Source organism: Alosa sapidissima, chromosome 20, assembly GCF_018492685.1.
Source record: "Alosa sapidissima isolate fAloSap1 chromosome 20, fAloSap1.pri, whole genome shotgun sequence".
NCBI classification, from domain to species: domain Eukaryota; kingdom Metazoa; phylum Chordata; class Actinopteri; order Clupeiformes; family Clupeidae; genus Alosa; species Alosa sapidissima.
In genome coordinates, this window is record NC_055976.1 from 10,857,773 (window position 1) to 10,878,534 (window position 20,762).

The following is a 20,762-nucleotide window of genomic DNA, read 5'->3' on the forward strand; positions in this document are numbered from 1 at the left end:
CACGTATCTGAGCGCATATGACGTCAGAGTTACGACAACTTAAATGAAGGTGGGGTACCTTAAGCTACAACTGTTGAACAGCAAGAAGCTCGTGTCGGCGGTAAAGAAGAAATATTTTACGAGGCAGTATGGATCAACTCTGCAAACTTTTTGTCGGCGGTCTGAACGTGGAGACCAACAAAGATGGACTCCAGGCGCATTTTGAACAGTACGGAACTCTTACCGACTGCGTAGTGGTCATGAACGAACAATTACAGCGGTCTCGTTGCTTCGGGTTTGTAACATACTCCTCCGCCGAGGAGGCAGATGCAGCAATGGCCGCTAGGCCACATGTTGTTGATGGCCGAAACGTGGAGTTGAAGAGAGCTGTTGCACGGGACGATGCAGGTAAACCCGAAGCGCTTGCGAAAGTGAAGAAAGTCTTTGTTGGTGGGCTGAAGGAGGACATCGAGGACGAAGACCTCAATGAATATTTTGGTAAATTTGGTGTTGTTGAGAAGGTCGAGATCATTACCGACAAAGACACCGGTAAGAAACGAGGCTTCGGCTTTGTTCACTTTGATGATAACGACTCCGCCGATAAAGCAGTTGTCCTGAAGTTTCATACCATCAAGGGACACAAAGTTGAAGTTAAAAAGGCCCTCACAAGACATGAGATGCAAGCTGCGAGCAGGGGAGGAAGGGGAGGAAGAGGAATGCCAAGAGGTATGGGAAGAAATCAAAATGGCTACGGCGGTGGCCGAGGTGGTTACGAAAGCTACGGCGGAGGTTATGGCTACGGAAGCAGTGATGGCGGCTATGGCGGAGGCTATGCAAGTGGAGGATACGCTGGAGGTTACGGCGCGGCCTATGGCGGTGGCTACGCAGATCAAAGCGGAGGCTACGGTGGCGGAAATGGCTACAGTGACTTTGGCAGTGGTTATACCCAACAGCCCTCAGGCTACGGGCCCATGAAGGGAGCAGGCGGCTACGCAGCTCGGGGCAGCGCTACCTATCCCAGAGGAGGTGGAGGGGGCTATGCTGCCAGAGGCGCATATGGTGCCCCGTACTAAGGGCAGTGAATGAGACTGAGAACTTTGTCCCAGAATACCCTCAATATCACGACATTGGACAGATTGGTTCAATCCTCTGGCCTCTGCTTAACAACACGGGGCGGACACTGTGAAACCTTTCCTAAAAGACCTCAAATCTAAACAGGTAGGAAGACTACTTCCCAGAAACCTGGCTTGTTCGACCAGCTTTTGTTGTAGAACATGTTCAAAATCAAGTGATCACTTTTGTTTCAAGTTAAGGTCGTGTAGGTAGAACTTAGTTTGCCTGTTTTATTTTATAATGCGTTTTTTTTGTTTTGTGCAAGGCTTGTTTTAATTGTTCACCAGCATTCATTTAATTTCTTTTCTCTTTTTAGAGTTTGTGTCATGGGCTACAAGTAATATTTAATTTACCCCTGCTCAGTAATGTATCACAGAGGATAATAGAATGCGCTTGTGTTAAGCAGTTTTGGATTTTGGACGCACACGTGGATGTATGTGCACTATCGTTACAAAGCTGAACGCAGTGTGGCATTTACGGTAGTCTGCAGCTGTATTTGCGGAATTCCACAGAACTTATTTATCTGCACTCTCTGGTATTTTGGCTACTTAGTATATCGTTTCTAGCATACATATGTACCTTGTATATTATGTCTTCACATCAAAGAAAATTGTTGAACAATGGTATGCAAATGTATGTTTTCTTTTTTAAATAAAAAGTTTATGATCGTATACTTAGTTTACTCTCTTAATACTGTTATGCATTCAACTAAAATAACTTGTATTAAATTTCAGTCTATTTAGCTTTAGGTGCCTCTATGAGCTATTCTACACATACAGTACTACTTATCCTAGTGGGAGACGTCTGCCGGTACTGTACGGGGGCGCGTGACCATAAAGCCGGCCGATGAAGTTGGTGACCAGTAGCTCGGGATGTTTTCCTTGTTGGGCACAAACGGGGTTCCTATTACATTTGATTCCCATATTTAGGTTTTCTTTCAGTAATCCCAGTACTTCGAAATAGCTGTAGCAGTTTGTTTGTACAGGGACCCTGTTCAATACCTGGGGTCCATTATAGGACTGAAATTTCACATTAGGATATCACCCTGCAACATAGGTATGTAATCAACCTGTCTTCACTAAGTGTTGGTCAACTTTAACTCTTAACTAGTATACTTAGAAGTGTAAATGCAGCTGTTCGTTTTTATTTTCCTAGTTTGGACTGACACCAGCTGGTTTACCTAACATGTGGCCAGCGTGTCTGAATATAAAAAAGATATCTGGTATGTGAAGGGTGGCATTTGGTGGCCTGTGGAAAGGTCTGAACTGAAACAGTCACTCCTTAGATCATACATGACACCATTTGCAAGGATTCATGTAATGTTTGGTGTTAAATTCTAATTTTTGTTTGTTCTCTCTTTATCTACAGGGAGTTGGTGATGCCTGACTCAGACCACATCAACTGTGGCTGTGGAGTTTGGCGATCCATCGGCATGGTTGGGAGATTTTAAAGCCCCATGGGTCAGTAATGAGACAATGGCCATTCGGTGTTGTGTTGTCAGTCCTCCATCTGAATTGGTGGTCCAAGGTGCGGAGAACATTATAGATTGGCTCAGTTCATACTGAGTAGTGGTACACTACACACAGCAAGTTACTTGGGTAAAAATGCAGAAGTTACTATGGATAAATAAGAGGCCTAAATAGAAACCTAGTCTTTGTCTCACTTATTGCTACGATCATGGTAGAATTACCTGTCTAACCTCTCTTTATTTTATCCTAAGGTCAAAGCCACCTGTATGAGCATCAGTGACGCAGCAATGAAAAAGGCATTATTTGGTTGTTTCAAAACTTTATGTATGCAGGCAAATAAATAATTTTACATTAAACCAAATCTCTGTGTTCATATGAGGCCTGTTTCAGCTAGGATAAAGCTGTTTCCTGGAATAAATCCACCAATCCGAACTTGCTCTGGCATTTTAAAATTAATTTGAATATGTCCATTTCTCGATAAATGTATGGTTAATTCTGTACATTTCATATTTTGGTAGTGTTTTATGGTAAAAGATTAGGTTATAATGTTTACAGTTGCAGCTAATGTTACCCATACACTTTCACAAGATTAGGGAAACCTTCTTGAAAGCTTGGAGTCTTAACTAATGCACCTCCCCATTCAAGCTTTACTCAAAAGACTGACAAGATTTGGGAAAGATTCTTTAAGGATTGTAAAGTCTTCTGGTGTAAGGATGGCTGAAGCCGGGTTCACATTGTATGCGCAAGTGGCAGCACTGTGCTATGAATCCCATTATTTTCAATGGCTTGTGCGCGCAAGAACTGGTCTGCCGCCAGGCCGAGCGCAGCAGAAGCGGCATTTTGGACTCCTAGGTCTTTTGCGCCAAGCCTGGTGGTAACCGTAACAAAAATCTTTGGGACGTTACCTCAACCAAGAGCAACCTAGCTAGCGGCAAGTGAATCGCAACCAGCATCCCTTTAAGATGTAACAGACTGCTGTTGGCCCTAGTTTAAAAGGTGGGCAAAGCTTAAAGTCTAACTAAAGCTCATTTAATGAGGCAAAATATTCATAGCCATCATAGCCTAAGCACATGCACATGAGATTTGTTTCTCATTGTGTGACTGTTCTTTGATTTTACTCGTTCTTTGATTTTACTGCTTGTGGCCTTTTCTCTAGGTCTTGACCAGGGATGTAGTGGAGCCTAAACGCAGTTTATCCACCTCTGAAAATTCAGAAATAGAGTTTATCCCCGTCCCAAAAGAGTTTATTCACCAATTGCAACTTTTAACATTCAAAAATCACACTGTATTATCCACATTCACCCTATATGTACACTCATCAACACTTTAGGAACCATTTAATACTGGTATTGTTATAAACATAGGACATTAACCTCCACCATCATCAAACATCAAACTTCTGAATGCCTTTTTTTTAAAAATCTGATGCCGCATGGTGCAGTCCACGTCACCGAAATCACAAAATTCATAGGTTACCCACCTCTTATTTTAGCACTACATCCCTGGTCTTGATCATGTACACACTTAAAACACTCAAAGGCCCAATGTGATTATTGTCAAAGATCAGCACACTCTTCCTGTTATGCATTACATTATTGACCCTAAAGGCCTTTTATATTATGTAGGCCTATAGATCTGCCCACTGCACCATTCAATGATCCACCCCTTTGCCCAATTCTATGGGTTACTTGCCAGGCAAACTGGACTCAACTGGCTAAGTGTAACAATATTTTTTGTGACATTTGACACCTGGAGTGCACTGGCTCCCAAATTAAGTTAATGAAGCATAATGGTGGTGGTGGTGGTGGTGGTGGGGGGGGGGGGGGGCTGCAACTGAAAGGCATCAGGCTTAACACTTGCTAGTTTGGAGGATCTGTAATAGATGTTTTCTACAGTTTTTGAATAAGACTGCCTGATAGCATTGTGGTCAAGAAAAGAAAATAATTGCATGTCCTTGAGGCTTCACGCAGCCTAAAGCCAACATTTTCCCAAACATATTACATAAGCAATAGGAAACTAATGTGTAGTGTTTGACAGTTTGGTGTGCTTTAAAAACAGGGAAATGTTCTGTTTATTTTCCCGATCGTGATAGTGATTTTGTGAATTTGCTCGATAGACATACGTAAAAGGAAGGGGCGGGGGTTTGATTCCCATTCAACCAATCATAACAAGCGGCGCATGTCTTGACGTAACGACAGAGGCGCCTCGGATTGTTTAAACCGTACGTTACCGGTGATAGTTCAGTCGAGCCTTTCGGAGAATTGTGGAAAAATGTCCGCTCAACTATGTAAGTTGTTCGTCGGTGGACTGAATGTCCAGACCACAGATGCAAGTTTGCGACAGCATTTTGAGCAGTATGGAACGATCACCGATTGCGTAGTGGTTCAGAATCAGTCGTTACAGCGGTCTCGTTGTTTCGGCTTTGTAACATACTCAACCACGGAGGAGGCAGATGCAGCTATGGCCGCTCGGCCACATGTTGTAGACGGCAACAACGTGGATGTGAAAAGAGCGGTCGCTCGGGAGGACGCTGGTAGGCCAGAAGCATTGGCAAAGGTGAAGAAAATATTCGTTGGTGGACTTAAAGATGATATCGAGGAGGAACATCTGAATGAATATTTTTCACAGTACGGCACAGTTGAGAAAGCCGAAGTCATCACCGATAAAGAGACCGGCAAGAAGCGTGGTTTCGGCTTTGTCTATTTTGAAGATAACGATTCCGCCGACAAAGTAGTTGTTCTTAAGTTTCATACGGTTAATGGACACAAGGTAGAGGTGAAGAAAGCTCTTACTAAAGAAGAGATGCAAGCAGCAGGCCGTCGTGGTGGTGGAAGGGGCAGAGGAGGCCGAGGAATGAGTCGGCCTCAAAATGGCTACGGTGGCGGAAGAGGAGGTTATTACGGAGGCTATGGCAATGATGGCGGCTATGGAAGCGGATACGGCGGCGGCTATGGAACCCAAGGCGGCTATGGCGGTGGATACGATCAGATGGGGGGCGGCTACGGCAATGGGAACGGTTACAGTGACTTTGGAGAGGACTATGCTCAACAGCCCTCCGGTTATGGTCCAATGAAGAGCGGTAATTATGCCGCTGGTAGGGGTGGGGGGCCATATGCGCGCGGAGGAGGTGGATACGGAAGGGGGGGATACGCTGGTTATTGAATCATGCACCATTGAGGGATGCACATATTTTGGGACTTCAGAACACAAATTATTGCAAAGGTTGGAGGAATTCTCCCTCAATCTAAACCACAGGCCGATACCCCTTCCTAATGTTCAGTTTCTGGACTGCTATGCCGTTTACTATGGACATTAGCTATGGACTTTAAACTTTTTTTTTTTCAGCACGATAATTATTCCATTTTTAATGATTGTAGTGAATGGTTTTAGTTTAAGTGGACGAAGCTCGGAACGATGACCTGTCTGTTTGCTCTGTTTTATTATCTACAAGTCATGAAGCTCAGGGGAATTAGCTAACTTTATGTAAAAAGCAGCTCGTTCTCTGTTCGAGTATCCTATTGTTTTATTGTGTGATGTATAATTGTGATGTCAGGCTCTGTGGGTTTAGTTTTTTATACATGTTTATTTTGATTGATCCAGTTTTATTCTATAAGTCCTGTGCTGTTCTGTTGACTCAGTTTTGTGAAATGTTGCTTAACCTTGAATTTCGGTTAACTCACAACCCTGTCAAATTGTATTAAACTTTTTCATGATTTGACAAATTGCTTGTTTTATGTGTAGACCTTATTTTGGTAATTATTGGGGTATCCTTTTGGAGATAAGTGCACTCAAGTTTACGTTTCATCTGAATTTGCAGCATATGCACGAGATGCATTTACATTTAGTGACCACAAGTAAATTTAATTGATGGTCGTATTTTCGTATGTCGTTTAGAAGTCTGTGTTCATAGTACTACACCACGGTTACAGCTGTGGTAGAAATTATGCTATACTTCCACCGTGCAAATCACAAATTCCTGCTTTTATCCTGAAATTCACATTAGTCGATCTTTGAATATCGAGCGCGAGTTTGCGCTCAATTTGTTACGCAGTCTATTCCTGGAACTGCGAGGACTCCCGATTCCAGGTTTTTTGTTCGAATAAGCAAATATTTGGTTGATCTGTTCTATTTAATCATGGAATCATTCATGTGCTACATGCACGTTTGAATAATTTAAAATCTTTGTATGTGCTAATGAATGAACTAGAAAGCTTTGGCTAATTCCAATCCCAACATCCCTGTTGCTGTAGCACCTCCCCCTCCGCCATTTTTTAATTTCCCTCGGATAAAGTCCGCCATTTTGAGTGCTGCAACTGCTGGTAGCTAGTCTTACTTTTTGTCGCAGTTTAAACTGGTTTCATTAAACGCACCCATGGAAAATCAACTTTGCAAATTGTTCGTCGGTGGACTGAATGTTCAGACCACCAACGAGGGTCTCCGCAAACATTTCGAGCAGTACGGCGAGCTGACGGATTGTGTTGTGGTGCAGAACCAAGCGTTGAAACGATCTCGCTGCTTCGGCTTTGTGACCTACTCAACACCGGAGGAGGCGGATGCTGCCATGGCAGCTAGGCCACACGTTCTGGACGGTAACAACGTTGAATTGAAAAGGGCCGTGGCACGAGAAGATGCGGGCAGGCCAGAGGCCCTTGCTAAAGTCAAGAAAATTTTTGTCGGGGGTCTCAAAGATGATATTGAAGACGAACATCTCCTTGAATGCTTCTCGCAGTTCGGCGCCATCGAGAAAGCAGAGGTGATTACTGACAAAGATACAGGTAAAAAGCGTGGGTTTGGATTCGTCTACTTCGAAGATAACGATTCTGCTGATAAAGCTGTTGTGTTGAAGTTTCACACTATCAACGGCCATAAAGTAGAAGTGAAGAAAGCCCTAACCAAACAAGAGATTCAAGCTGCTGGTAGCCGCGGCGGTCGAGGTAGAGGCGGGCGTGGAATGGGAAGATCCCAAAACGGCTACGGCGGTGGAAGAGGTGGTGGCTACGGGAATTACGGAGGTGGCTACGGAGGCAACGATGGCGGCTACGGAGGTGGCTATGGAGGTGGATACGGTGGCGGTTACGGGGGTGGCTATGGAGACCAAATGGGAGGCTATGGCGGAGGCAACGGCTACAATGACTTTGGAAGTGGCTATGGCCAGCAGTCGTCTGGCTATGGTCCAATGAAAGGTAATTACTCGGGCAGAAGCAGCGCTCCTTACTCCCGAGGCGGTGGTGGTTACGGCAGGGGGGGTTATGGAGGCTCATATTAGGAATCCTGGTCAGTCGTACAACAGAGCAGCTCCATCCCCTAGCCAAAATCTAAATGGCCGCTTAAATATCCCATCCATTAAGTAGCTCCCAGCCGTATTTTCGGCAGGGACATGACTGGATCACTGAACCCCATTTTCTGGTACAGTCAACAAACCTCAGCTATCACAGGCTGGTTTAATCAGGTCAGGTGTTTCTTACCAGAGCCCAACCATACATCGTCTCATAGTGAAACATCAAATCTTTAAGAGACACGGCCATTACTCCTCAGTCGCTAATAAACTAGGCCTGGTTTACCAACGCGTAATAGGACTACTACTTTGGATTCTTTTTCATTTTCCTTGGTGGGGGACCTACAATGTTGCAGTTTGCTTTATAATGTCGTTTATAGTAATTCAGTTAAGATATATCCTGTTGCTTGTTGGTGAAGGCCTGTTATTTTTCCTTTTTAAGATATGTACTGTAAGTTCTATTTTATTTTAAAATATGTATTTAAGTTGACGTGTTGATCTTCAGACCCCCATGTATGATTAGAAATGGCCAAGTAGTTAATTACAGTGAACTTGATTTAGTCCTTAGTTCTGCATCAAATCAGGTTGTTGGCATCTAGATCTTATTCGGAGTTCGTACACCTCTTGGACATTTCTATTCAAGTATTCGATAGCATTGATGGCCACCGTTGTGTTCTGGTCACAATGTGATAAAAGTACCTAAACGCAGCATTATAAGGACTAGGTCACGTTACTTTTAAATACTCTAGGTTCACTGCCGTTGTTACTGACAGAATATGTTGAATATCCGTTGTAGTGATTGAGCTGTGACTCCTATTAGTGTGATTGTAAAGCAATTTAAGTAGTTTTAACGTTATTCTAGATATATGGACATTTTTTTTCTTAGTTGTTGCGGTGATCGTGTTCTTTAAGACAGAGGAAGTATCTGAAAATTTTCCAGGTGTTCTATTTCACAGACTTTATTTTAAAAGGATCTCACAAATCTCAGAAGAAGCTGACTTTATGCATCTGTTTCATTGTATTACTGATACACAGATTAAACCTATTAAAACATGTTTATTTCAGATACCAGCTAACTGTATGTATTTCCATTAATAAATATTCTTTACTCTGTAGACATTATGAACAATAAGATGAACCTTACTGAATACTTTGGCTCAAAACAGGATTTAATGCAGCTTTACAGATTAAATGCCCATAAGGTCAGAAAAAAATAGTGTGCCAGAGCGCTCACTTATGTGATTTAAGAGTCTGAATCTTTAATATTGCTGAATATGGGTGACCGCCTTGTAATTAAATATGAATTATGCTGTCAAAGAACCTTGTAGACTAGTAAAGTTATACACCTACTGTTCAGTCATCCCTCTCGGAAGCAGTCACGGAGCATCCACAACTCTACCATCCATTGAAAAGATTATGCTGTCTTTCCTTTTAAATACATCTTCAGTACTTTTAGTGGTCAAATAGGCTGGCCGTATACCTTAGCTGTCCTCTACGACATGGGAATCTCCAGAGGTACTGCAGAGCTGTAGAAATCCAGCTGAAAATCCATAGGATATTCACCTCAGGTTTGTAGCATTGCTTTATACACCAGACTTTACATTTAACATTGTGTGTCTGTAACTGGGCACAGATCCATTTGGAACGGACAACCCCCCTACCTAGTGTTGGATGGGCTGTTTGCAGTTAATGCAGTAATGTGTGCATGCAACTTTGCTTTTTACTGTTGCTATTACAGTCAGATGGCACTTTCACATCTTAAGTTACAGGTGGACATTTTTGTTCCTCTGTGTAAGTTTGACTTGGAAGTTGGACTGCCGTCTTTGCTTGAGTGAATGTCTGTAAAGTCTCCCCCCCACCTCCCTTATAGCGATGTGGTGACTGGCCTTCAGTTCTCTTGTTTTTAATTATGCCTATTTAGACAACTTTCAGTTTAAGGTCTAACCGGCTCGAGATGCTTAGAGATCCAGTGTACATGATGCTTTAGATCCAGATTTTAATGCCTTCAAAATGCAAGGGGAACTGCATTTTATGAGCAAGGTTTGTGGATTCAGTTATTTTCTCACTCTTAACCACCCCACCCTGCTTTTCCCCTCATCTACACAGTGATTTGATTTGTTTCTCTTTCTTCAGTTATTCTTTTGCTTTGTCTTAAATCCATTCGTGGTTCTAAGAAGGAACTCTTCTCATTTTTAATATGCAAACATCCCAGTGAGACCCTGAAAAGCCAATGTGAATTCATACCTAGTAGTAGTAGTCTTGTATTTGGAGTATGTTGTTTTTCTTAGTGGACACTTGGTAGTGCGGTGCTGGACGAGGCTCATCATGCATCTGCTCTCCCCTCGACTTACAAAATCGATGTATATACCCATCTAACCTCCAGGTCTAGATATCACTACATCTCCCAATTGCATTGTGCCTGAAAAGAAGAGTTTTCTGTATGTAGCCTTTTATATTATTTTCTTGATTCATTTTTTTTATTTATTTATTTATTTATTTTTGCTTGGAAGTTTAGTGAAACTGACTGGAAATGTTTGAGTTTTCCAGTTGGTTTGAGAGCAACGTATTTGTTTGGGTGACATTTAAGCACACCATTGTTTCTCTCTTCTCTCCTCTTCAGAGTGGCCTAAACAGCCGGACTTTAACAAGTTCTTGCTTTTAAGTCCTGTGGGATGAGATCAGCCTGCAGAAACCTGGAACCGGCCTGGCTCTCAAAAACTGACGAGGGAGCAGAACTAGCAGAACGGAGCTGCAGAACCTCAATGCACAGGTAGGTAAATGATCTGCATGTAATGCATCTTATTTCTAAATAAAGATAACTTGTATGTAGCTTCCTTTGACTGCCAGTTGTCTGAACAAGACTCTTTAATTCTTCCTATAGGCAAAATTACAATCAGTTGCGTTAGCTTGTCAGTCAACGGACCTTCTGCAGTTAATGCCACAGCAGACTAACTGTGTGTGAAAAACGGGAATAAAACAGAAGTAAAAATGGGATGTGATTTTCTTACATGCTCAGCCACTGTGTGATTGTGATTCTATTCCTGCCCTCCCTTCTCTCCAACACGATCTCCATAGGGCTCTTCCCTTGAACTGAGATGAGCTGGTGGGAACTGAACCCAGGTGTGCGCGCTGATGTGGCTTGGTAACCCGTCTCTCGCCACTGCCTGGGTCCTGACTACACTACACCTGTGTGAAACATGTGGTCGGATGTCTTTCCTTTTCCCGAGTGGCATGAGTGAAAGATACATTAAATAGTTTGAAAGTGATGATCAATTTGTATGGATGATTATTATAAACCTGTGATTTAATGTCTTTCTGTACTGTTAGAAGCTGTGTTAATTGTGATCTAGACATTAATCAGCCACCAGGTAGAGTGAGTTCAGTGCAGTGGGTTGTATATCCAATGAACTATTTCATATCTTGGATTGAATATTGTTATGAGCTATCTATAGTGCAACATGAGTTACAGACAAATGGTTACTGAAGAGAATGTGAGTCTTTTTATTAATACTCAGATATCCACATTGCAAATGCAAATTGCATATGGTGAAATATATGTTTAAATCACAAAAATGGGTAATACAGTCTTTGACTTATTCCACATGTACAGTTGAACTTTGTCATCTTGTTCTTCAAAACATTGTTTAAACATTCACAGTCACAGGTTGAAAATACATATAAACCTTTGGATCTTGTAACTAGCAGAGCCACCTTTAGCACCAAAAGCACATAAAATGTGGTTGCTGTTGAGATCTGTGCAGTCTTTCCAAGAAATTGAAGGCTAAAAACTACCATAAATGTAGTCATATTTAAGGTTATTTGGTGTTCTTTATTGGCTTATATTTAGCAGGCTATTTTAATGTTCTGCAGTAGAATTCATTACTTTTGTACCCCAGATGGCACAGCTGGTTGAGGCATCAGGACAATACCCTACTGAAACAACACAAAGAGTCTGTACTCAAACCAATGGAAATTCTGTGCTATAACATGGATTTTTCATTTTCCAGAATGGAAAAGTAAAACTATGGCATTAGTGTAAGCAAACTATTTTTTTGTTACACTACCATATTGCATGTGAATGTTCTTTTTTAAATGAATGTGATTTTTTTGGTTAGTAGAAATTAGGACTTGACATTTAATTTCCCCCGTCAGTTAATTCCCAGTCCATTTTGTTATATGTTCCACTGTAAGCTAGCTGCAGGGAGAACACTTAACACTTGCAAGAGGCATTGATCATTTAGCCGACATGATTAGCCTACTGTTTTATCAGTACAAGCACTGCCCAGTGTTTTTCCACTGCTAGGACAAAACTATTGAACAATGAGTAAATAAAGGTCAATTACTTTATCCCGCTTTGAAAGATTATATCACTTGCAACAGTAGTAAGCTACATGGTATTAGATTTGAACTTGAACCTGTCCTCCTGAAGTGTGTATTGGTGAAGATACAGGGTGTTATGATGGTGTAGTGACCATTTTTAAGTTGAGTTGCTTAAACTGCATCTCAACACAGACCTCATGAATGGTAATTTAAAATCAAAAGTTTAATTGTGAGCTATTAATGTAGCCCTGGATGTCCTTACTCCACGATCAGTCCTTTGAGTGATGGCAGCCCTCTTTCTGTGTGTTATTAGGCCTTCTGATGTGGGACATTCTACCAGAAATGCACATTTTTTTAATCTGAACATTGAGTAGTAATATGGAGGACATTTGAAACTATGAGAAGCGCCTATCTAAAATTTAGCATTTAACCATAAAAAAGTAAGGCCTAACCTACATACACAGTTAAAATGTATTCATAAATATTTTCTCAAAGAATCATGTTTCATGGGACCGAATTGACTTAATGGATTTTCTTAGATATTTAGGGAAACTTGTTTTGTATTTTTTGAGTATATGTTATACATTAAATGCAAATTGCATGCAATAAATGTGATATTGTCATGCAGTGTTGCAGTTATCAGGCCTTATCTCATATGGCTTTGACAGGGCCTAATATGATGGCCTGACAGTCAGGTATTTTAACTGCCATTGCTCTGCCTGTAAAAAGGCTACCGAAAAAACAGTTTCAATGTATGCAGGATTTTTTGTTTTACAATTTTGTTTTTCTTTTCTGGGACATTTTAGTGTGCCAGGGCCTGACTCTAGCTTATCCTCCAAAAATAAAGCTGTTTTAAATCATACAATTCAATAACAGAAATCAATCAGAACTCAATGAATAAGTGTAAGTGTCACCTTTGTCAAATGAATTCACTTCCTTTGAAAGATGTATTGGACACTCTTAATGTGCCGTTTTATGTAAATGTGACTGTACATGATGAAAACATGGGGACAGTTGTAAACTACCATTTATTTGTAAAATTGGTGTATCCCATGTTATATATATATTGCTGTTAGTGATCCCAATTTAAATGGGTCATTAATGGTGTTAGATCAAATTGGATTGAGGACAGTACATTTTTTCAGGATTTGTAATTCTCAAAAGTGATTTTCATTAAGAAAAAAAACCCATCTGATGAATGGAATGGCATATACCTTTACATGGCATATACAAAAACAGAAATCAATCATCTAGTCAGTTTAGGACTTTATTGGTTTATACAAGTTAATTCATTGTAACAATTCCAGAACAGATAATATATATTTCTGCTGCTAGATATATTTCTGCTAGAATGTTCCACATGCCATAAACTTAAAGGGTATATCTGTTTCTGTTTTAAATGACAGGCAACCAGAGTGTACTGCACTTGACCTCCCTAATCTGTTCTTAGTTACATGCTGTGACACCGAAGGTGTCTAGTGTAGCCTCCAAATATATTATAGGTGTCTCTTTACTGATTGTATCCCCTGCTGTGTAAGCACCCGATGATCATACAGTTGCTTCAGAATACAGTTACTTTTAGGTAGTCTATGCCATGGTAAACAATTCAGATGGTTCTGAACAGTATGCTCAGATTGAACACGTTTCCATCTCCAAAACTGAGATGATGCAAGAAAGGAAGTACATTACGCTCTTCACAGGCTCAATCTTGTTGGGCAAGTTTTGTTCTCAGTTGGAGATGAGTGACACTCACTCATGTGAGGCATAGGACACAGACAAGCAACTTCACACTGACTGGATGGGAGCTGTGGCCCATTGTGTGAGATACAGAGATGAATCTCAGAGCTACAGGATTAGTAGGCCTAAAAAGTAATAGCTTTTCCCTAATAACCTAAAGAAAAATACTTCAAGAAACGATGATTTCAGTTAAAGTGTTAATGAGAATTGTATTACTATATCCTTAAACACTTGGTCAAGATGTCTTTGGGGGAGGGTCATTGAATCACAGTGACAAACACTTTTGTGTTTTAAAGGAAATCTTAACAGCGCCCCCTATTGAATGGACTGACTCAGATCTCCGCTACCACAGCAGACGTAGCAAAACCATAGCAAAACAAGGGAGCGGTCGGCGTGGGGGCGTGCCGAATCTGACGCACATTACGTAGCCAGCTCAGCCAAATTCTTAACTGGACAAATACACCAGCAGGTCAATTGCTCCTAGCGAGTTTTAAAAATAGACTTTGCACATCACCATGGAAGTGAACGGATGCAATATTCAAGTTCTTCTGCAAGCTGCCGAATATTTGGAGAGAAGAGAGCGAGGTACTGTCAAACTTACGCTTCGATCCGTCATCTAAGGTTGCTGACTTGGAATTGCCGTCTAGGTTCAGAAATGCCTAGCGATAAGTTACACGTACAACTAGGTTGTCTTGTGATATTTAAGTGTTTCGATTCGCACATGTAACCTGATGTGGATTGAATGAAAGTATAACGTGTATGGAGCTTCAAATGTTTTGAAAATTAGTTGGTTGTTGCCAATTGTAGGGTTGACTCAGTGACCTACATTTGAGATCATCATTGTACACAAAGGCGCGAAGTAGCGGCAAATTTGAAAATGCAACTACTCCGCTTCTGTAGACATGTTCTATTAATGAATGAAAATTACATTGTCACAGACATTGTCTATGAACGTTATAATATATGACGTGTTTGCATAGATTTCATTAATTCTAACAGCAGAATAGGAAGAAATAGATTAGGTGGCAGGCGAGTAAGTTACGGGCTAGCGGCGGATTGATGTTCATTGCGCCAAAAAACCGCGAGCCTCTGTCAAATTGTTAGCGATCCGCAGGGTAAGTATCTTTCCCTTGCTATGTAGTTTTACTTGAAAATAGGAATCTGCCGTCAGTGTGTTGTTTTTGCGTTTAATGTTTTATTCCGCTCAGTTATTGAATCCCTATATTTTACCATAAACGAGTTGATTAAGAAGAAAGTGAATGACAAGTTGGTTACTTTGTTGTTCAGAGGCGGAACACGGCTATGCTTCGGTCTTGCCGTTCTACAGCAAAGGGGTGTCCGATAAAAGAAGCAAGCAGAAGAACAAGAAAAACGGCGCTGGAAACAGCAGGTGAGGTTATGTAATTTTAACTTAGGTTGATTACGTGGCCTTAAAGAAGAGTGTCTGTTCTGACACGTAAGAGTATTGTCTGTGACCTGTCACCACATATCATGGATTTTCATTTTCTTAACAAAATGAATTATTAGGCTACTGCACGTGTGCTTATGTGTCCGTAACTAATTTACACCAACTATACTCTTATCTGTACAGATCAGTCCACAACGAATTGGAAAAACACAGGTGAGAACAAAACAAATGATTGTATATTGCCAGTAATTTATGATCATGCCATAGTCTTTTTTCAGAAGACTGTTTTTAAAATTCACTTTTTTCTATGTTGTACAGGAGAGCTCAACTGAGACACTGCCTAGAGCAGCTAAAACAGCAGGTTCCTATCTCCTCAGACTCAGCCAGAAACACCACTCTTAACCTACTGAGAAGGGCACAGCTCCATATCAAGGTAAAGTCCATGCACGTTGCAGTATACTTATTTCTATTCAGTCTGTGCCAACATGGTACTTCAATCCCAGTGGGAGTGTGAGTTACATACTGCATTTGATCACTTGATGTATGGTGTGACATTACAATTTATTGGCACCCTAAAGGTGACCTTTGATATCTGAGGTTGAAAACAGGCGGATTCAGCATTTTAAATGCAGAAGTGGACTTGCTGTGTGCATGTTTGTGTTTGTGCAAAGTGTGTTGTAGTGCTGAGTAACAAGGTTTGTTTTTTCTGCCTGTGTTGTGGCTGCGTTTTTAGACAATGGGCCTTTGTACTGGGTACTGGGTTTCACAATCGTCCCTCTTCCAGGGTCTCAAAGTACTGCAAAATAACAATGAACTCAATCAGTGAATCAGTCCTATATATATTGATACACTAAAAATAAGGAAGTACTCACAGTAAATGGCAGTTAAATATAAACCAACATGAACAAGGCAATGTTTATTTATTTATTCATTTATAGTTTGCTTGTAAAGCTCAATTCATGTCAGTTGACAGTTCTGAGAGCTTTACAAATGTGCAGATGAAATAATATAGTACTAGATAGGGGAAAAGTCTCCTGAGGCATGTGCGTGTGTCTGGTTTCGGTGCAGAAGCTGCAGGAGCAGGCGGAGCGGGCTGAGCTGCTGAAGGGCCGTCTGCGCTGGCAGCAGCAGGAGCTGCGCGGGCGTCTGGAGAAGCTGCAGGCCGGCGCGCCCATGGCCACCGAAAGAATCCGCAATGACAGCCTCGGCTCGGCTGTCTCCTCTGAACGCTCCGACTCAGACAGAGGTGAGGCCAGGACACCACCTGCCTTATCAGACAAACCCAAGTGTTTAAAGGTTGTTTTTTCCCTACCCGAACAGCACTGTTGCACAGTAAATTCTAATGAAGGGAATGTAAGCAAAATGGAAAATAAAAACGCTTTTGCTTTGCTCGTGGGTTAGAAACTTCCTGGTCTGCATGCAAAACTTCCTGGTAGAGAATTTAGTCACAATCTGAAGTCACAAGATAAAGAGCAACTGGGGGCAATTAAATTATGAAATGTTTATCATGATCTACCCTGTTAATAAGCTACCCTGCCCTTGGCCTTCACAATTCGTTTTCCACATACCACAATAGGCATAGCAAAACGCTGGCAACTAGGGTAATAACTAGTTTATAGGTCTTGTGAAAGCTTAAAGGAAACACTGTATAATTACGGAACTGCAGAATAATACTAACCAATACCTTCCTGTGTGTCAAAGTAGCTATCCTTCTCAACCTTGTGTTTTACGTCCTTATTACATCCAAGCTTACTTACTCAATGTAAACAGGATGCAACATTCTTGAATTGAATATTATGGGGTGTATGATGCTGGGAATAATGCATGCAATAGAGTCGTTCTTTTGGTGGTATTTCTGGTTGATGTTTTTGTCCTACAAATATCTAAATAGAATATTTAACTGGATAAGAAAGTGAAAAAATAGGAAATTAATGTTGACCCCACTCTTTAATATTCTGTTGCAGAGGACGTGGAGATCGATGTGGAGAGCATGGTCTGGACACTGGAGTCAGATGGCTGCATGCACACAGTGGTGGACCACTGTTACTCAACTCCTGACCGCGTATGGCTATGATTGACAGGTGTGTGTGTGTGTGTGTGTGTGTGAGTGAGTGTGATCATCCCACTCTGGAGAGTGGAAACATTCCAAATCAGTTGAAAAAAAAGACCTGGAAAGAAGAAAAACATCATGTTCTTTATTTTTCAATATATTTTTTTTTTTTTTATTATAATCCCAGTCCATCGGTGACACAGACCTCTGTGATGTTCTAGTCTGAGATGGAATTCTACATTTTTAGAGGGTTGAAAAGCATGTTAAGGACTTTCATTTTAGAGAAAAACATCCTGATCAAGAGAGTGCATTATCTAAGGGAGAGGAAGGAAGGAAAAAAAAACTGATGCAAGTGTTGTGAACTTGTGGTGCTGTAGCTTTGGCCAAGCCTTTGCAAACTCACTTCAGAAACTGAAACCTAGCCCGTGCATTGCATCTTTTGAGGCTAACTGTCTTCTTTTTTTCTCTTGTCATTCTGTAAACACACTCTCTGATTTGACATGTCAGCTCCTAAGCTTAATTTCAGGAACCGTCTGCACAGAAAAGCTTGCACTTGTTTCCTGGAGTTGAACCTATTTATGGTTTTGTCCATGTGTCTTGCTCTGATTTTTTTTTTTTTTTTGATGACATTGTTGTACAAACATCCACAAAGCACTTGGTTTTTGTTTTGTCCATTTTAAGGGGTGTTTGGCAACATATTACAGATTTTAATACAAGAGATCATGTTTGCACATTTTTGATGGAAATTAGTTGAATAATTTCATGACAAGGACAAAATCTCTTCCTCACTGTCAGAGACTCTTACGCAGAGCAAGGCTGTGACCTGACCGGCCCCTTATCACCCTTCTTGACTTTTCTGATTTTATACAAGATACGTGTAACCCGTTAAATACATCTAGGAGATTAACTTGGGCTGATGAAGGGTGGCTACGTCAGCACACCAGTGACGAGTTACAGCTTTGACGCTGCCTTTCACAGAAGAGGAACTCTTTGAGTGCCTCACCTTCTGAGCTGTGTGGCAGGATGGAAATGTTCTGGCCCTTGCGATGGGACAGGTTCATCATGACTTGTGCTGGGCTACCACCGAGGAAGAAAGACAATGAGTGGTTTCTAACCCATTGTGGGTGTGATGGTGCATGGGGCTCTCTGGTCTTTTGAGGCCCTTAGGAAACACAAAAATGCAGTGAAAAGAAGTGTTACTGATCCAAGCTATTTCATTTTTGTTTTAAAAAAAAAAAAGGTGCTTGACATGGGTTTTTTGGTTCGGCCACATAGGACAACTCTTAAGCTATAATAACAAATCTTGAAGGTGTCACCTGGAGCGGCTAGTTTCTTTGTGGCAACTTTGAGTTATGTGGTCAAGTCTTAGAACCCTTAAAGGTTATAGATCGCACTTTTTCTCTGGAGAGTAGGTTAGCTTTACGTAGATGTAGTGCTTGCATGCTCCTACAACAGCTGGTGACCACTACAGCTGGATGTGCAGTCTGACTTAACAGCTTCTTCCCAATGAACTGGTACCTCAACAAGGTGCATCTCAACAACAAGCAAACAAACAAACGTTCATATCAGTAGGAAAACGTAAGGACCTGGACAAACCAATCTCCCTTTTGTCACTGTAAACTGACTTATGCAACATGTGTCAGTGGTGGTGTTCACCAGACTTAACAGGTATTTGTGAAGGACCTTTGCCTTTTTGATTGTGACCACCTGAAGCCTTATTGCCTGTATCTGTATCACTGGAAGAAGACCATCACCTTTGTATCTCTGTCCTTTCCTACTCCCTGTTTTCCAATGTAGCATTTTTATACTAGTGTATACACTTTTGTATAAATAAATATTTTATGTATTTAATCATCTTTTGTGTGGTTTCATGTTATGACAATTTGGGTTTATTTTTATGGCCAAGATGATCTGAGCCAGCCATTCAGACATAATTATTTCCATAATGTCTAGATGTTGGATTGGTTTACATAGCACACAGTTGTTTTGCATTTTGTGCTTAACAAAAGTGAAAGGTGACTGCAATTTGTTTTAGGAGCTTTGAATAAATAAAACCCTGTGATGTCTATTGAAAAGGAACTGGATAGCTCTCTACAGGGGCTGAAAAATGGTGACGCCATGTTGGTCTACAACCCTGTTTCCAAACAAAAGTTGTGACATGTACAATGTAAATAAAAACAATGTTATGATTTGTAAATCACGTAAACCCTATATTTAGTCAAAAACAGTCCAGGGTCCACGTAATCCAGTTTTTCGTTTGATACATCTTGATGCACCCAATGCGATGGGGTCTAAACTGCAGACAGGCCATTTCTGCCTCTGGACTCTTCTAATATGGAGCTGTACTGGTATGTTAATATGCGCAGGATGAAGTTTTGCAATGTTTTCTTAAAATATTCATGGTTTTCCCTGAAAAAGATGTCTGGATGACTGCATATGTTGCCCTGTATCATTCCACATTCATTTTGCCTTTCCAGCTGTGCAAGCTGCCCATGCCATGGCAAGCACCTCCATATCACAGATGCTGGCTTTTGAACTATGCACTAATAACAAGTCGGATTGTCCCTCTCCTCTACTTTTCGAAAAGATTTTCACATTTTGATTGGTCTTGTCCACACAGGTTTTTTACAAATTGATGAATTCCTCCACATCTTTACTTCTGAGAGACTTTAGATTCTCTTTAAATACCCAATCATGGTGCCAGTTAACCTAATTAGTTGCAAAATGCTCCTTGTGATTTCTGTAGCATTACAGAATTTTTCCAGTCTTTTGTTGCCCCCGACCTTTTTTGAGATATTTTGCAGGCAAATTCAAAATGAGTATCATTTTCATTAAATAGTCTAATTTGAACATATGACATGTTGTCCATGACCTTTTTTGCAACTAAATATGAGTTTACGGGATTTGCGGATTATTTTTTATTTTTTTATTTCCATTTTACCCAGTGTCCCAACTGTTTTGGAAATAGGGTTGTATTTTGTGTCCTTGATCGGCACTGTGTCACACTGTATCGGAATTTATTATTTACAGCCCTGTTCTATAACAGTCCTGAGAAAATATCAGGAGTGCAGAAGAGTAAACTCATTAGAGAATTGGAGTTTTGGGTCAAATACTAGTGAGCCGTCTGCCTACAAACACATGTAAAAACTTTGCAAACACCAGACAGCCGTTAATGATAAAAGCCAGCTGGTGTCTTTTGGTGATACTGTGTGGTCATGTGTTGTGCTTTACTAGCATTTTTGCAGGGTTGTGCCAACACGGAGTACAGAACTGCACAGTACTTCGCCTATTTGATTAGTGGGTAAGAAAGGTGTATTTATCGGCCCCTCAAATGACCATATTCCGTAAAATGATAGTTACACACACACATATATATATATATATATATATATATATATATATATATATATA

General features: G+C 40.9%; 2 protein-coding genes across 2 annotated transcripts; both read left to right on the forward strand.

Annotated features, from left to right (window-relative positions):
- Nucleotides 1-37: 37 nt before the first annotated feature.
- LOC121694931 lies at nt 38-8,907 on the forward strand. Its single transcript, XM_042075329.1, has 3 exons — nt 38-1,049; nt 4,749-5,720; nt 6,889-8,907. The coding sequence occupies exons 1-3, from the start codon at nt 129-131 to the stop codon at nt 7,825-7,827; spliced, it is 2,832 nt and encodes a 943-aa protein (XP_041931263.1). The 5' UTR covers nt 38-128; the 3' UTR covers nt 7,828-8,907.
- A 4,684-nt stretch (nt 8,908-13,591) lies between these two features.
- On the forward strand, nt 13,592-19,202 carry mxd3 (MAX dimerization protein 3). Its single transcript, XM_042075203.1, has 6 exons — nt 13,592-14,478; nt 15,181-15,283; nt 15,485-15,514; nt 15,620-15,734; nt 16,370-16,547; nt 17,266-19,202. The coding sequence occupies exons 1-6, from the start codon at nt 14,409-14,411 to the stop codon at nt 17,373-17,375; spliced, it is 606 nt and encodes a 201-aa protein (XP_041931137.1). The 5' UTR covers nt 13,592-14,408; the 3' UTR covers nt 17,376-19,202.
- Nucleotides 19,203-20,762: the final 1,560 nt, after the last annotated feature.

Excerpts from the sequence above, each read along its gene's own strand:
- LOC121694931 (XM_042075329.1), top strand. The coding sequence starts at position 129 with ATGGATCAACTCTGCAAACTTTTTGTCGGCGGTCTGAACGTGGAGACC. Across the intron at positions 1,050-4,748 it reads GCGCATATGGTGCCCCGTAC|CGTAACGACAGAGGCGCCTC; the intron begins TAAGGGCAGTGA and ends CGCATGTCTTGA. Across the intron at positions 5,721-6,888 it reads GGGGGGGATACGCTGGTTAT|TCTTACTTTTTGTCGCAGTT; the intron begins TGAATCATGCAC and ends GCTGGTAGCTAG.
- mxd3 (XM_042075203.1), top strand. The coding sequence starts at position 14,409 with ATGGAAGTGAACGGATGCAATATTCAAGTTCTTCTGCAAGCTGCCGAA. Across the intron at positions 15,735-16,369 it reads GGGCACAGCTCCATATCAAG|AAGCTGCAGGAGCAGGCGGA; the intron begins GTAAAGTCCATG and ends GTTTCGGTGCAG. Across the intron at positions 16,548-17,265 it reads ACGCTCCGACTCAGACAGAG|AGGACGTGGAGATCGATGTG; the intron begins GTGAGGCCAGGA and ends ATTCTGTTGCAG.